Source organism: Metopolophium dirhodum, chromosome 1, assembly GCF_019925205.1.
Source record: "Metopolophium dirhodum isolate CAU chromosome 1, ASM1992520v1, whole genome shotgun sequence".
In the NCBI taxonomy this organism is placed as follows: Eukaryota; Metazoa; Arthropoda; class Insecta; order Hemiptera; family Aphididae; genus Metopolophium; species Metopolophium dirhodum.
In genome coordinates, this window is record NC_083560.1 from 93,101,582 (window position 1) to 93,116,231 (window position 14,650).

Consider the following 14,650-nt stretch of genomic DNA (forward strand, 5'->3'; position numbering starts at 1 on the left):
GGTTCAGACTGATCAGAGGCGCAGGAATTATTTTTTATGAGGGGAGGCAAAACATAAAACACTTAACTATTATATATTTATTTGTGATTTAAAACAGAAAATCTTTCTTAATATTTTATAATTTTATAATAATTTTATAATTGTATTTATAATTAATAATACTATTAAAATATTAAATTGTTTAGTAGAACTGTAGAAATCTAACCTTAATTATCAAAAAGTTGAACCTTCTTAGTTTTTTCCATAAATGTCAATAAAAAATTGAATACAAGTTTCCTCAGAATTCACTATTAAAATAATTTAAAAATATTAAATTCATAACTTTTTTGTACAAGCATTTTAAGGGGTCTGCAGCCGGTTTTGTCAAAAGTCAAAACTAATGTAGATTTGACCAATCTAAACATTAATTTTGTTTGTTATAATGTTTTTCGATATATTTAAATTCCATATCATAAAATAAACCTTAAGGGGGCTGGAGGGGGCTCCAGTCAATGAAAAAAAAGTGACTTTTAGACCAATAAGCTAGACAAAACTGGAAGAATTTGGTTTGACAGATATTAATTTTGAAAACAGATTATGATTGATCAACAAGTTTACTAGAGAATTATCGAGGCAATTTTGAATATTCCAATTATTTTTAGTGTCATAATGAATAATATAAGTACAAAAATATCATATTTTTTTGATATTTTTATTCTTGGATATCAAAACTGATAAAAAAAATATTTAAAATTGCCTCGATCATTCCCTAGTAAACTTGTTGATCAATCATAATCCGTTATTATAATCCTGGCATAAGGTATTAAAATTCATATAAGTATCATAAATAATATTTGCTATTTAAGTTAACCATTATTATTTAAATAACTAAATAGAAGTAGATAAATAATAATAGTTACTCCACCATTGCTCCGGATAATCAAGGTTCTACTGTAATTGATTATTTAAATTGTCATCAATCAACAAACATTGCTTAAATACCTACAGGCTACAGCATATTATATTCTAGAAAATTATATTTTTACAATAAAACTATTTGGCAACTATAGAAATATTAAATTCCTTTAATTAATAGTTTTTTTGGTTTGTATCAAAAACACATTTTTTTTGCATATACTTTATTTTTAACTTTAATATTACATAATATGTAGTATACATTGGTAGTATTTAATGTAAGAACTACACTTTAAGTCAGTGGTTCTCAACTTTTTTATGTTCCCGGCACATTTTTCATAATAATACATTTAGATGGAACATTATATTAAAATATATAGTATGTAAAAGTTATAAATTATAAATAATGTTAATTTAAAAATGTTTTATTAAAACCACGACTAGTTTAGAAAATATTTACTTCTAACAACTAATAGTTATTCATAGGTTAGGTTAGGTTAACCTATAACTTGGCGACCACTAAACAATAAATGTAACAAAATATAATAATCGTTATTGATAATAAAAATTAAGTACTGGGAAATTTCTAATTTTAATAATGATACAATACAAATGTACAACAGTAGCGGCGTGAACTTTTTTATTTCAATGAAGCGACCTACGAATTGTTATCATGTTAATATGGATAGCAAAGCCTCACACCATCCCCAAAACCAAACCCATTTCATAAAAATACATTTTTTTTATAAATTATAAACAAGTTGATCATTAAGATTCTTATCCTGGACACTTCATAAAATAGTTATTCACACCGACACAACATATACACATGTACCGTAGAACACCGGTTGAGAACCACTGCCTTAAATGTACAACATGAACATAATAATATTTCCAAAATATGGCAACCAAAGGGAAATGGCAACACTAAAATGTATAATTCATGAGATAAAATAAAACAAGCCAACATAGAAGCAATTTAAACAAAAACTATGTAATTTGCAAAATATTATTTAATAATAATGGAATAGTTTTGATATACATGGTGATTCTTTTAAAGCAGTTTGTACTATTATTTTTTTGTTATAATAATGAAAATAAAAATTTGTATTTTAAGAAAATGAAACAAAATCAATATATTTTCATAACAATAGTAATTATATTTATTACTTTAAATTTAAAAAGAAAAGTACATTTTTGAACATTTTGACATGTTCTTATATAATGCATATGAGATTCTTATAATTATTTAAAATCAAGCTGAAATTGTTAACTCGAATATTTTTATAATAGTTTTTAATTGTTGACATTTTGAACACAATTATTATTACTATTACGAATGTGATAAAATGTTTAAAAATGTTGGGATATTTCCCACGATATTGTGTTGTTTGAGATAAATGAATCACCATATATTGATACTTCTTAATCATAATAACATTTTTAAATTCGACAGTCACACCTTTTTGTATTATTCAAGTTTTTGATTAACTCCATAATCATAAACAGATGAATGTATATGTGTACATAGATTTTATAGGATAAACATTTAAAAAAAAAAACACACAAACATTAACACATAAAATATTTCAAAACAATAATAGTTAAAAAAAACTTTGAATACATTTAAATTGTGTTTGTATTTTACTACTTACGACTACAATTTAAAATTGAACAGTTCTATGACTGAAACTACTATAAATATTTAAAGAGATAATATAATTTAAATAGAAATAGACAATCAAGAAAAACATAAACAATTGACATTTATTAAGCTAAAAATGTTTACTCGTAAAGTTTTCCGAGGCAAGCAACGGCACTAGTACGGACTTTAGGATTTGGATCAATCGTAAGATTTAACATTTTGCTTGATATCAAGTCAAAGGAAGATTTACTTGGATTAGCTTTATACAACGAACCTGAAAATGTATAAATATAAATATAATTTATTTATGTAATAAACTAAACAAAAACTTAACAGATAATATTATTATAGTTATTCTTACCGACAAATAATGCCGCATTGGCCCTTACATCAGGAAAAATGCTTTTTGAGTAAGATACTCCAACCATAGTATAAATGGTCACATGAGATAAAAATTCATCAGTCTGTCAACAAAAGTTTTAAATATAATAATTTATATCGGTAATTAGCTAAATATGAATATTGTTTTAAAATTACTGCACACAATGAATTATACAAACCATAATTTTACACATTTGAGTGATAAATTCCGTATACTTCAATCTTCCTTCTTCAATCAAATGATTGTGGGTCATGGTTATCATTTTTTCAGAATGTAATAAGATGCTTATCTTTTTCAATGAATATTTACAGGCCTATAAACCAAATTTATAAAAGCCTTAATAAGAACAGTATAACATAATATTCACAGGGAATATAAGTAATAAATTCAAATTTTAGTCTTAGATGATCTGTATTGAATGGATAGACAAATAGTAAAATATATGTATAATCCGTCACAGTATTAACCATTTTATTTGATATAAGTACTTATACCTAATACATGGACTGGAATTCAGTTGTTGTAGATGCAAAAGTAAAGAAATTAATCAGAGCATACAAAATGGGCAAATGAAAGAGGTGCATAATCAGGCACAACGCTAAGGGGTGCCTAGAGAAAGCTTTAGCCCCCTCTAAATATAATCCCGCGCCATCACCAGCCCACTCACTGAAAATGTAACAAAACTTCCATGTTTATAACAGTTAAATCATTAATTTTATCAGTTATTATTTTTATTGTTTCCTACAATTTCAACAAAATATATTTGGTGATTATAAAAAATAATAATAAATATTTTATTAATTTATTATTGGATTTACTAAATACCAATTATTAATTATTGAATGGAAATAAAGATAGGAACCACAAATCATTGTCTAAAATTCCAGTCCATCAAATTTATCTGCTTATAAATAATATACAATCATTTTAATTTATAATTATGAAACAAATGTTAAACGTAGTATACCATTCAGTCATAAAGGCGGTGTAATAAAAGTAAAATTTTAAATTTGTACATCATTGTTAATGTAATCATGCAAAGTCTGTGTTAAAATATTTCCTTATTTACATAAAAAAAATATTATGTAGCAATATAGGTAGTATCATTAAAACATTAGTTATTATTCAAAAGCTCATATATATTATCTATTAAGAACTTAGAACTAGTTAGAACATAAAAACTTTTGTAAAAAGTTAAATGGGTACTACTATAGCTATGTTATGTTAAAATAAATTAAATTATTTATTTAAGTAATTACTACAGTTTTTAAAAAACCCCTAGCCCATGCACAAATATTATCTGCTCCACTCAGCGTCTTTAATATTAACAAATATGTGTTTTAATTAATATGCAAGAAAGCGATAATTACACAAGAAAATATCAGATGGATAGTATTATCTTTAGTTGTAATTGATATCTTATCAATATTTGAAGAAGAAAATGATATAGTAAACAAAGAGATTAGACATTAAGAAATTTCCTTTAATTTAATAAAGTATTAAAAGACCAACATAGAAGATGATATCAGAAGATGATCAGAAAACTGATAGTAAATTTGTAGATGATAAGTATCGTAATAATAATTGTGAACAATGAAAAAAAAATTGAAAAAGTCGTTGAAAACCATGGAGATTAAACATTTAAAAAGAAAAAACTTTTAAGTAAATCCACAGAAAACCAAATTCTAATTTGTAGAAGAGTAAATGGTACAAAAATAGGAATAGATGTGAATGCAAAATGCATTATTTTTTGGGAAGTCCCAATGCTGTTCAAGTGCAAAATCAGTTTGATACATCAGAAAATTGAAAACTTAAACTTTTATTTTAGCATTTTTAGCAGTTTTGGCGTTTTTTAGAGCAGTTTCATAGTTAATAGGTAATTTTGTTTATTTGTAATGTATATTTATAAATTATATAAATTCTTATATTAAATTTAATTGGTATTTCAAAATATTAGCTCAAGAAATTTAAAATTTTGTTCCAACCATTTATCGTTTGTCAATTGTACTATTTATGATTTTGATATGTTTATACTTAATAACTTCTTTATCAATCTACCATAGAATAAATGGCTGTAGTGGGTGCGGGACTCAAACTAGTAACAAGTAATTAGTAATTTGTCAATTTGAATTACATAATAACTTCGTTTATTTCATTTATTTTCAGTTGCTCAAGAAGTGTTAAATATATTTTTTAAAGACATTATTGTGATTAAGAATGCATTTTTTGATAGTTTTTAGATTATTATTTGATAGTTTGTAGAGCATTTAAATCCGGCCCCTAATGATAACCAGTGAATTAGTGGATGAGTAATAATAATAAGTAATAATGCAAGAGACAGAAGAATATAGCAAAATGCATTTCCCAAGATAAAAAAGCTTTTAGTAAAAACAGAAACTATTAAATACAAATAATAGTTGTACATAGTGCATTCATGGAATATATTGAAGACATGTGTTTGGAGCATTATATTATATTGACACATAACCTGGGTGATATTAATAGAAGAACAAAAGAGATTAGAGGCATTAGAAATATGTTGTTACAGAATAAAGATGTCAAGAATAAGCTAGATGATGAAGAAGTACTTAATTAAATATAGAAAGAAGATTATGATGGAAAAAATTGATTATACTCCGGCCCACGAGAGAAGTAACCAGTGTCCCGACTGAATCGCGTATCCCCCACATATCGACGTTGCACTATCTCAACCGTTGACGTTCAGCAACGTTGTATAGTATGTATCATATGTTATGATTCATAACATATACTCGCTATAGTGTGTCAATACGTCTGTGTCACTATATTCCGCGCCACTTATACGTCTATAAACCACTTGTTTACTTAATTATTGTCGTTTTTTGTTGGTTAATATTTTTTTTTAATGAATATTTCTCAAGAGGAATGTCAATCAAAACATGACCCTGCTACATGTGCTGAAACAAGCATCGATGTTGCAGAAATACCTATTAAAAAAAATCGAAAAGGACAGGTAAGAATTTTTAAATTTTTTTTTATTTATTGAATTTATAGTTTTATTAACTCATTTTATATTTTTTATATATTATATAAAGGGTGTAACAGAAAGAACTGACTAATGCAATAACATTTGTTATAATCAATATTTTGAATTTTTTTTTATATATAATTTATATTTACTTGCGCAACATATATAATATAAAAAAATTATTTTTATTTTTTAATACTGAATATAAAAATTTTTAAATTTAACTAAATTTTTTTTGATGAGTTCAATACAACCAATTTGTTAATCAAATTATAATCTGATTATAAGAACAATTTTGATGGTACAAATATTTATCTAAGTATAATAGTTTATTTTTTAAAATTTTTTAAAATATCAATATTTTTTTGATTAAATTCATTTGGAACATAAAAACTTTTTTTTAAATAAAATTTTAGGAAATTTGTTGACATGAGTATATTTCTTAAATTATTTACTACTCATATAATGTTAAAATTTTTGTCCTACGTTAAGTTTAGTTATTTATTTTTTTTTTTTTGGTCAGGTCTATCTGTTACACCTTGTATATGTGTTACTTTATTCGTAAATTCTAAATTATGAATGAATCAAAATCATTTTTATATTTAAACGTCGTATTATAGTATTTTAATTATAATTATAATTAATAATTATTGTATCAGTTTGTTGGAAGAGGGCAAAAACAGAATATTGTTAATTGAAACAAGTCAAAAAAACATCAACAACCAGACATAAAGTACAAAGAAATAATAGCATCTATTTCAAAAGACATTGGGATTGGAAAGCGTACAGTGACAACCACAATAAGTGAGTACAAAAATACAGGACAGTTGAAGTCGCCATGTAAAACAAAAATTCGCGATAAAATTGACGATCTTGACAAAAACGCAATTTGTCAAAAAATTCATGGGTTTTGGTTTAGAGGTGAAATACCAACTTTAAAGAAAATTATCACTGCTATTGATGAGGATCCAGATATTCCGAGTTTACCTAGAACCTGTTTACAGTGGATATTGAAAGAATTCAATTTTGAATATACAAAAAGGAATCGGAATAGTGCGCTTACGAAAAGAGGAGATCTCGTTATTTGACGACAAAAATATATTGAGGACATAAGACGATATCGGAGTGAAGGTCGTACAATATATGTCCTTGATGAAACGTGGGTAAACGCAGGGGAGTGTAGCAGTAAAGTATGGATTGATACTTCGGTAAAATCTCATAGGGATGCATTCCTGAAAGAACTGTCTATAGGCCTCAAAAATCCAACAGGTAAAGGAAAACGTCTAATAGTTGTCCATATCGGTTCAGCAGATGGTTTCGTCGAGGGTGGTCTATTACGTTTTGAGTCGAAAAAAAACACAGCAGACTACCACGACGAAATAAATGTCGACACGTTTTACGAATGGTTTTGCGGAGTTCTGCCCCGATTAAAGGAAAATGCAATAATAGTCATGGACAATGCATCGTACCATTATATCAAAAAAGACCCGGTTCCTACAACGGCTTGGAAAAAAGACGACATAATAAATTGGTTGAAGTCCAAAGATATTGTTTTCGATAAACCGATGTTGAAATTTCGATTGCTTTATAAGGTAAACGAAATTAAACCTCTTCACAATAAATATGTAATTGATGAAGAAGCTTTGAAAACAAATTGACATGTATTACGTTTGCCACCTTACCATTGTGAACTTAATCCAATAGAACTTGCGTGGTCTGTAGTGAAGAATCATGTTAAACAAAATAATACAACATTTAACCTAAATGATGTTAAAAAATTGCTGATTGAAGGTGTCCAGAAAGTGACTTCTGACATGTGGGCCAATTTCGTTAGTCATACTATCAAAGAAGAAGACAAATTGTATGAAATCGACTTCATCACAGAAAATATGTTGGAAAATGAAGAATCACATATTATGACAATAACTGGTGACACTTCTTCTGATTTTTCTGACGAGTAATTCTTGTAAAATATATTATTTATAAAAGTGACTTAAATTTTTTTTTTGTATTCATGTACTAAATATTATGTATATATTTTTGTTTTTTATACGATTGTAAATTATATTATTAATACTAACATACCTAAATTACTTTTGAAAAATGTGAAATATCACGTTATATTATACATAATATGTACTTATATTATACTTTTAATTTTACATGTTTTTATACTATCACGTACAATTTTGTAAACGATTGAATATTTAAAAAATAAAAATAAATTTTAATTTAGATTTGTTCCACTATACGATAATATTATGAGTGATAATATATTATAATCACTCTGCACGCCACAGCCCGACACTGAATGACACAAAGTGGAGAAATAGAGGCCTCGGAACGGTCGCTGGCGCCAGTCTGCATGCGCGTAGCGGCAGGCCCGTATTTAGGGGGGGCAGGGTGGGCCATTGCCCCTGCTGGTGGTATTTGGGGGCGGTACATTTTCAGTTTTTTTTCCTTATGTAATGTGATTTGGTGGAGATTTCTCCAAAGTTTATTTTAGGATATTCTCTCAAATCTATTTTTATACTAACAACAATAATTCCTTGGAAAACTGATAACGGCATCGATATGAGAGCAGCCCGCGGCAGCTGCTAGCATTGTAAATAAGCAGCCAGTTTGTGTGCAGTCAGTTGTTGTAGTGTGGCAAATAATTATTTTTTATTTGTACAACATTTATATATTTTTTTTTCATCATCAACTCATTGCTGGCAGATACTAAACCAACATGCTGAGTCAACTCTAAAGGGACTTTCAGTAACAAGATGGTCTGCTAGAAATGATGCATGTCAGAGTCTTAATAAAAATTGGACAGCTGTAAAAAATGCATTGCAGGAGCTAGTAGATTCTGATAGTGAAAAACCACTTACACGTAGTGAAGCCAGTGGATTGTTACGGAATATAAATAAATTAGACACTGCATTTATGACATCGCTATGGTGTGATATTCTTCAAACATTTAATAATGTAAGTAAAAAATTGCAGTCTATTAAAATAGATCTCAGTTGTGTTGTTGAATTGTATAATACACTAATAGAATATATTAAAACATTACGAACAATGTTCAACACCTATGAAAAATTGGCTCAAGACAAATTTGAAGAAAATGTTCCTCAGTTTGAAACAAAAAATAGAAAAAGAAAAAAACAAATTGATGAATTTAATGAACCAAATACTGTGTTTAGTGGCTATCGACACTTTAAAATAAATACTTTTAATCCTATCTGTGATAATTTGTTGAATGAACTAGTAAAGAGAAAAGAGGCTTACGATAATTTAATTTCAACATATTTATTTATATTGAAATTACAAGAATACAGTCCGTCCACAATAAGAAAGGCCGCTAAAATGTTACGTACAGTTTACAATGAGGATCTGGATGAATTATTTGATAATGAATGTATACATTTTCAAAGTTTATTGAAGACATTGGAAGATCCACCAACAAGTTTACTTCAAATGAGTTTATTCTTAAGAAAATTTTATCTGGTAACTACTTTTCCATACATTAATATAGCATTAAATATGTTTTTATGTACACCAGTCTCAAATTGTTCAACTGAAAGATCGTTCTCAGCGTTAAAACGTATCAAGAATTATTTAAGATCTACCATGTCATCTGATAGACTTAACAGCTTGGCAGTTCTTGCTATTGAATTATCGATAACTAGTAAACTAGATTTTAGTGAAATTATAAAAACATTTGCTGAAAAACAGACAAGGAGAAAAAATATTTAAATTTATTGGTTATAATATAAGTTTTTTAATATAAAATATATTATATATTATATAGGGTTTTAATATATTATAAGTTAAGTTTGTTAAGTTTTTTTTATTGCAGTGTTAAATAAATAAAATTATGCATGATATGTTATGATTAAATGTATATTATACCTACTATTTGTCTAAACTTATTACCTTCATTATAATAATATAATTATTAATAATAAATGTGTTATATGTTTAATTGTTAATAAAAATTTATATTAATAATGGGTATTATTAAATTCGATTAAAGGCGAGATTCATGGCTGTAAACCGTAACGTTGCGCGCCTACATGAAAACAGAAAATCACAAGTTTTAGAAGGAAATTACTTCCAAAACAATGATTTGAACATTTTTTTTGTACCGTTGTTCTTAACTCATTTAAATATGTGTTAAAAAAAAAATTCATAAAAACGCTAGGTTAAACTAAATTTGTTCCTTTATTTAAAAATTAAAATACATGTAATGTTTTATAATTTGAAATAGGTATTTATAATTTTTATTTTTAACACTGGACATTCACCCCAACCCCCTCCCCCTCCCCCATGACACCAAAGGAGGGGGGCGGAAATTTATAAGTGCCCCAGGACACATTATTTCTAAATACGGGCCTGCGTAGCGGGTTACTTCTCTCGTGGGCCTCGAGTATAGAAGACAAAATTGAAGAATTATGTACAAAAAATCAGAAATAGAATAATAAAAGTTAATGGATAAAAGCTGTAGACAAATCTGAGGGTTGAAAAAAAAGAAGAAAACTTAAATCATTAAAAAAATCAATAGTATCATTATTCCAATTCAATATTGTAACTAACAATAATCAGTTCGGATGAACAATTTAAAAAAAATGCATCTATTGTTGAGAAATGTCATTTTACACGTTTTACTCCAATTCTACATACGTTTACGCAAGGTTTATCAATACTTTTGTGACAACTAATTTTGAGTTATATTTCGTGAGTGGAGCAGTCACAGCTATCATCAATTCATCATATAATATGTAATAGGTATGTTTTTTCGCATATTACTATGGAGTTGATACTGTTTTTAGATTTATTGAATCTACACATGTTTATGTATAAACTCAAAGATAATATGAATTTGGTTGAATAATGGTTTTGATTTCGCCTATTTGTTTATTGGGAAATTTATGGTATTGGATAAATTCAAATAAAAGTGACTTTTTGTAGGTAATTTGAGAAAAATTATTATTATTATTAATTATTCGTATAATATTTAAAAACGCGGTTGGTTGAAAACAAAATTGAAAATACTATAATCAGCTGTTTACTTTTTAAACCTTTGTCTCCAAAATCATGATCATTCTTATAATATAGGTATATTATAAATATCAAATTTTAAACAAAGAAAGTTAATATTTAACATTTTAAATTTAATACATAATTTCTTAGTAGGTACTAACCTTGACAATATTTGTATCATTTTCACACAAATGCAATAAAAAAGTAACCATATTGCTATGATGTAATGACATATCCACTTGAATGTTAAATTCTTTTGTTTTTGAACACAACTCACCATAAAGTCTTATGGACGTATAACGCATCTCATTATTTTCCTATAAAATTCAAATATTTTATGAATATTAAATAATACATACATACAAACTAACAAACTAACTTACATTCTCAAAAAATTGTTTTATACGAAATGTCAATGTCGTATAATGCTTTTCAAATTTATCTAATGATAAATGAGGAACTAATGATATAAGGCCACGTAATGCTTCTAATGTAACATCACTTTGTAGTGTTTGATATTCATCAAGACCTTGCATTAATGCATCGAGTATGTATTGAGACTGATTTTCAGACTAAAAAATAAATATGAAAATATAATTAAATTATATATTAAATAGATAACTGTCATAAGATTAATACAATAAATTAAAAATGAAATTGTAATTAGAATCTTATTCTTCATTTTTACCAAAATTTGCTGATGTTGACAAATTACTGTAAGACCTTTTAAACAGTACTTTTTTATATCATAAGAGGTATCGTTTAAGCACTTTAAGAAGATGTTTATTAAATTAGTTGTATATTTAACATCAGATGTTACGGTTTCTGTACACTAAAAATAAATATTTGAATAAATAAAAATATGATTATTGTAGATCATTATTTCTATAAATATACTTACACATAAACATAATACTACAATAGCAATTCGTTGACATTCTAGTGTATTGTTTAAATTTTGGTCAAAATTACTAATTATTTTTGAGATCAATTCAAAATGAGTTTCCACTAAACCTCTACAATTAAACAGAATAATTAAAATAGAGAAATATATTATTTTGTATAGCTTTAAATAATAATGAAAATGTAACCCAGATTGTTTTTACATATTTTGAAAATAGTATGAAAAATCTAACATATGTTTTCTTTTATTTATACAAATATTTAGGAAAAGGAAATAAAAGAACTTAACTAATAAAAATTTCTAAATGACAAAAAAATTGACTGATGTCTAAGTTATAAATCATAAATAGGAATAACAAAAAATGATAAGGTGAGTATTTTTCTAATATGATAAAGGTTTGGGATTTAACGATAGAATTGGCGATTCATAAATAAATAATTGTGAGGAATAGTTTAGACATAATAAGACAATTTTTTATGTCTAAAAAGAAGATAAAATAATTTATAATTTTAAAGTTGGAAAATAATTGAGATTTTAATGATATTTTAATGATTTCATAATATATATCTTTATATCCAAGAGGAAATAATTTTAACACAAAGCAGTCAATATTACAAAAAATTTACATTGAGATACATCTGTCAATCATTTTTAAGATTCTGAGCGGATCGAAGAAGCTAGTGATTTTACAATAGAGTTAATTCTATTTTTTTTATTGTGTATACGAAATTTCTACCAGAAAGAGTGCTTTAATTTCAACATATAGTATCTTTTAGCAAATTGGATAAAGATGGTACTTTAGAGAGGTAATTTTCGATTTTCTCAAAAGTTATTTAATGCCATGGAAAACCCACCAAAAAATTACGAAAAACTGCTAAAACAAGATTTTAATTTTTAACGCTTTATTTATTACCATAGTAACCAATGAAAATAATAATATTATAATATTGATTCATCTTTCAGACTATAATAAATAATAACAATATAAAGTATCCAGACTAACAAACCGTCTCCGCTCAGATTCGTTTTTCTTATACAATGATATTATATCATTGAATTCAAGTTTAATACAATCCATTATACATTGACAAACTTATAACCTACTATACAGCAGAGCGACATCCAATTATCCGCTTTTTTTTAAATATTAAGCTACTGTTGAAATATTATTTTAAATAAATTAAAAAATTACTTTATTATGCATGGTCCTAATTTATGCATTATAATATCAACTGTAGTATCCAAGCAATTTCCTGATTGCATTATATGATTGGAACATTCTTCTAATTTAATAGATTTGAATAAATGATATAATGTTTTATGAGCAATTCTAAAACAATTTAAAGTAAAAGATTAATAAAAAAAAAATCAGTTAAATAGGAAAATCGTAAAATATATGTATTACTTGGCAGGATTAATATCATAAGCTTCTTTAAAAGACACAAATAAATTCTTATTAGTCCCTCTTATGGGTGAACGGACATCAATCAATGCAGAAAAAGTCAAAAATATAATATTAAAAAGTTTTGGAAATGAGTTTATAGCTGAATCGTAAGAAATTTGTTTTAACACTTCATTCAAACCACTGAGTGCCTGAAAAAAATAAATATATTATTTAATATTTAAATATATCAGTAACACAACAATTTAAAGATATAGATGTGCAGCTATACAACTATACACTAATTAATATTGATAACATTTTTTGTGCATATTATAAAATTTTTAAGTTTTAATGCATTGTTAGGTTATTTTGGATATTATTTGATACATTTTGTCAAAAATATAAAAAAAATTTACATTTTTTTTGCTTCAAGATTTTATAAAACAATCCATATCACATTTCTAATTAGTTTATACAATAAGACGACCCAACTATTAATTGTCTTTCATCATAAAAAAAAGTGAAAGCCTGGTAGAACACAATATAGCAGTTTAGTGCTTAAAGAAATATGCTAATTATTATTAATTGATAACTAGCATAGCATTATATAATTCAATAAAAAACTGTTTTAAACAATTATTTTATAGGTTTATCTTAAAGTCAAAATAAATAAAAACATTATGAATAAGCTTATTGATTAAGTCTTATGAAGTTATTAACAAGAAAAGTGTTTAAATTTTTAAAACATTGCTGGAATATTAGATTTTTAAATGTAAAACAATAGTAATTTAACTACGCTAAGAATGTTATGATCATATAACATACAGCAGTGGAAGGCAAGGTATCAGTCCACTGAGTTTTAAGATATTAATCGGCTCTAAAAAAGTTAACAGTTCATTTTTAAATGAAACATTCTAATATTCATTATTTATTATTATTCATATTTTATTGTTCAGAGTTTGAGGTATTCAAATATTTTTGGACATATACTACTAACCCTATCCAAATTTTACGCGACCCACCTAGTTTTATTCGGTAACTCACCCGTCCTATCTGGATCTGATAACGTCTACTGCATTTAAAAATTGTCTATAAATACTTTTGATAAAATATACATTGCTAAGAACTATTAAGTACTGATAAAAAGTGACATAATTAGGAATTTGTTATGGGGATAGACATTTTTTTACACACAACATACTAAATTTTCAAGTACAGTGTTTAGTGGTATATAATATATCATATCAAATAAATTAAATGTGTGCCATGAGACCTTTTAGACCTTAACATGCACAATATACATAAATGTATTAATATGTATTAGTAGGACTCAGATTTTAAAGTAAAATTATATTTTAATATGACTTTACATTTATTATTTTTATTTTTTTATACCGAAACTAAAA

General features: G+C 26.0%; 1 protein-coding gene across 2 annotated transcripts in view; it reads right to left on the minus strand.

Annotated features, from left to right (window-relative positions):
• Positions 1 to 1,086: 1,086 nt before the first annotated feature.
• The window catches only part of LOC132934812 (maestro heat-like repeat-containing protein family member 1), a 30,800-nt gene continuing 17,236 nt past the window's right edge, over positions 1,087 to 14,650 (minus strand). For both annotated transcript variants that reach the window (XM_061001179.1, XM_061001180.1), the window contains 9 exons: positions 13,266 to 13,453; positions 13,053 to 13,190; positions 11,858 to 11,972; positions 11,645 to 11,788; positions 11,340 to 11,528; positions 11,118 to 11,273; positions 3,100 to 3,234; positions 2,901 to 3,003; positions 1,087 to 2,813 (listed from right to left, as the gene is read on the minus strand). In XM_061001179.1, the coding sequence (XP_060857162.1) occupies positions 2,680 to 2,813; positions 2,901 to 3,003; positions 3,100 to 3,234; positions 11,118 to 11,273; positions 11,340 to 11,528; positions 11,645 to 11,788; positions 11,858 to 11,972; positions 13,053 to 13,190; positions 13,266 to 13,453 (1,302 nt within the window). In that variant the 3' untranslated portion in view covers positions 1,087 to 2,679. The remainder of the gene's footprint in view (positions 2,814 to 2,900; positions 3,004 to 3,099; positions 3,235 to 11,117; positions 11,274 to 11,339; positions 11,529 to 11,644; positions 11,789 to 11,857; positions 11,973 to 13,052; positions 13,191 to 13,265; positions 13,454 to 14,650) is intronic.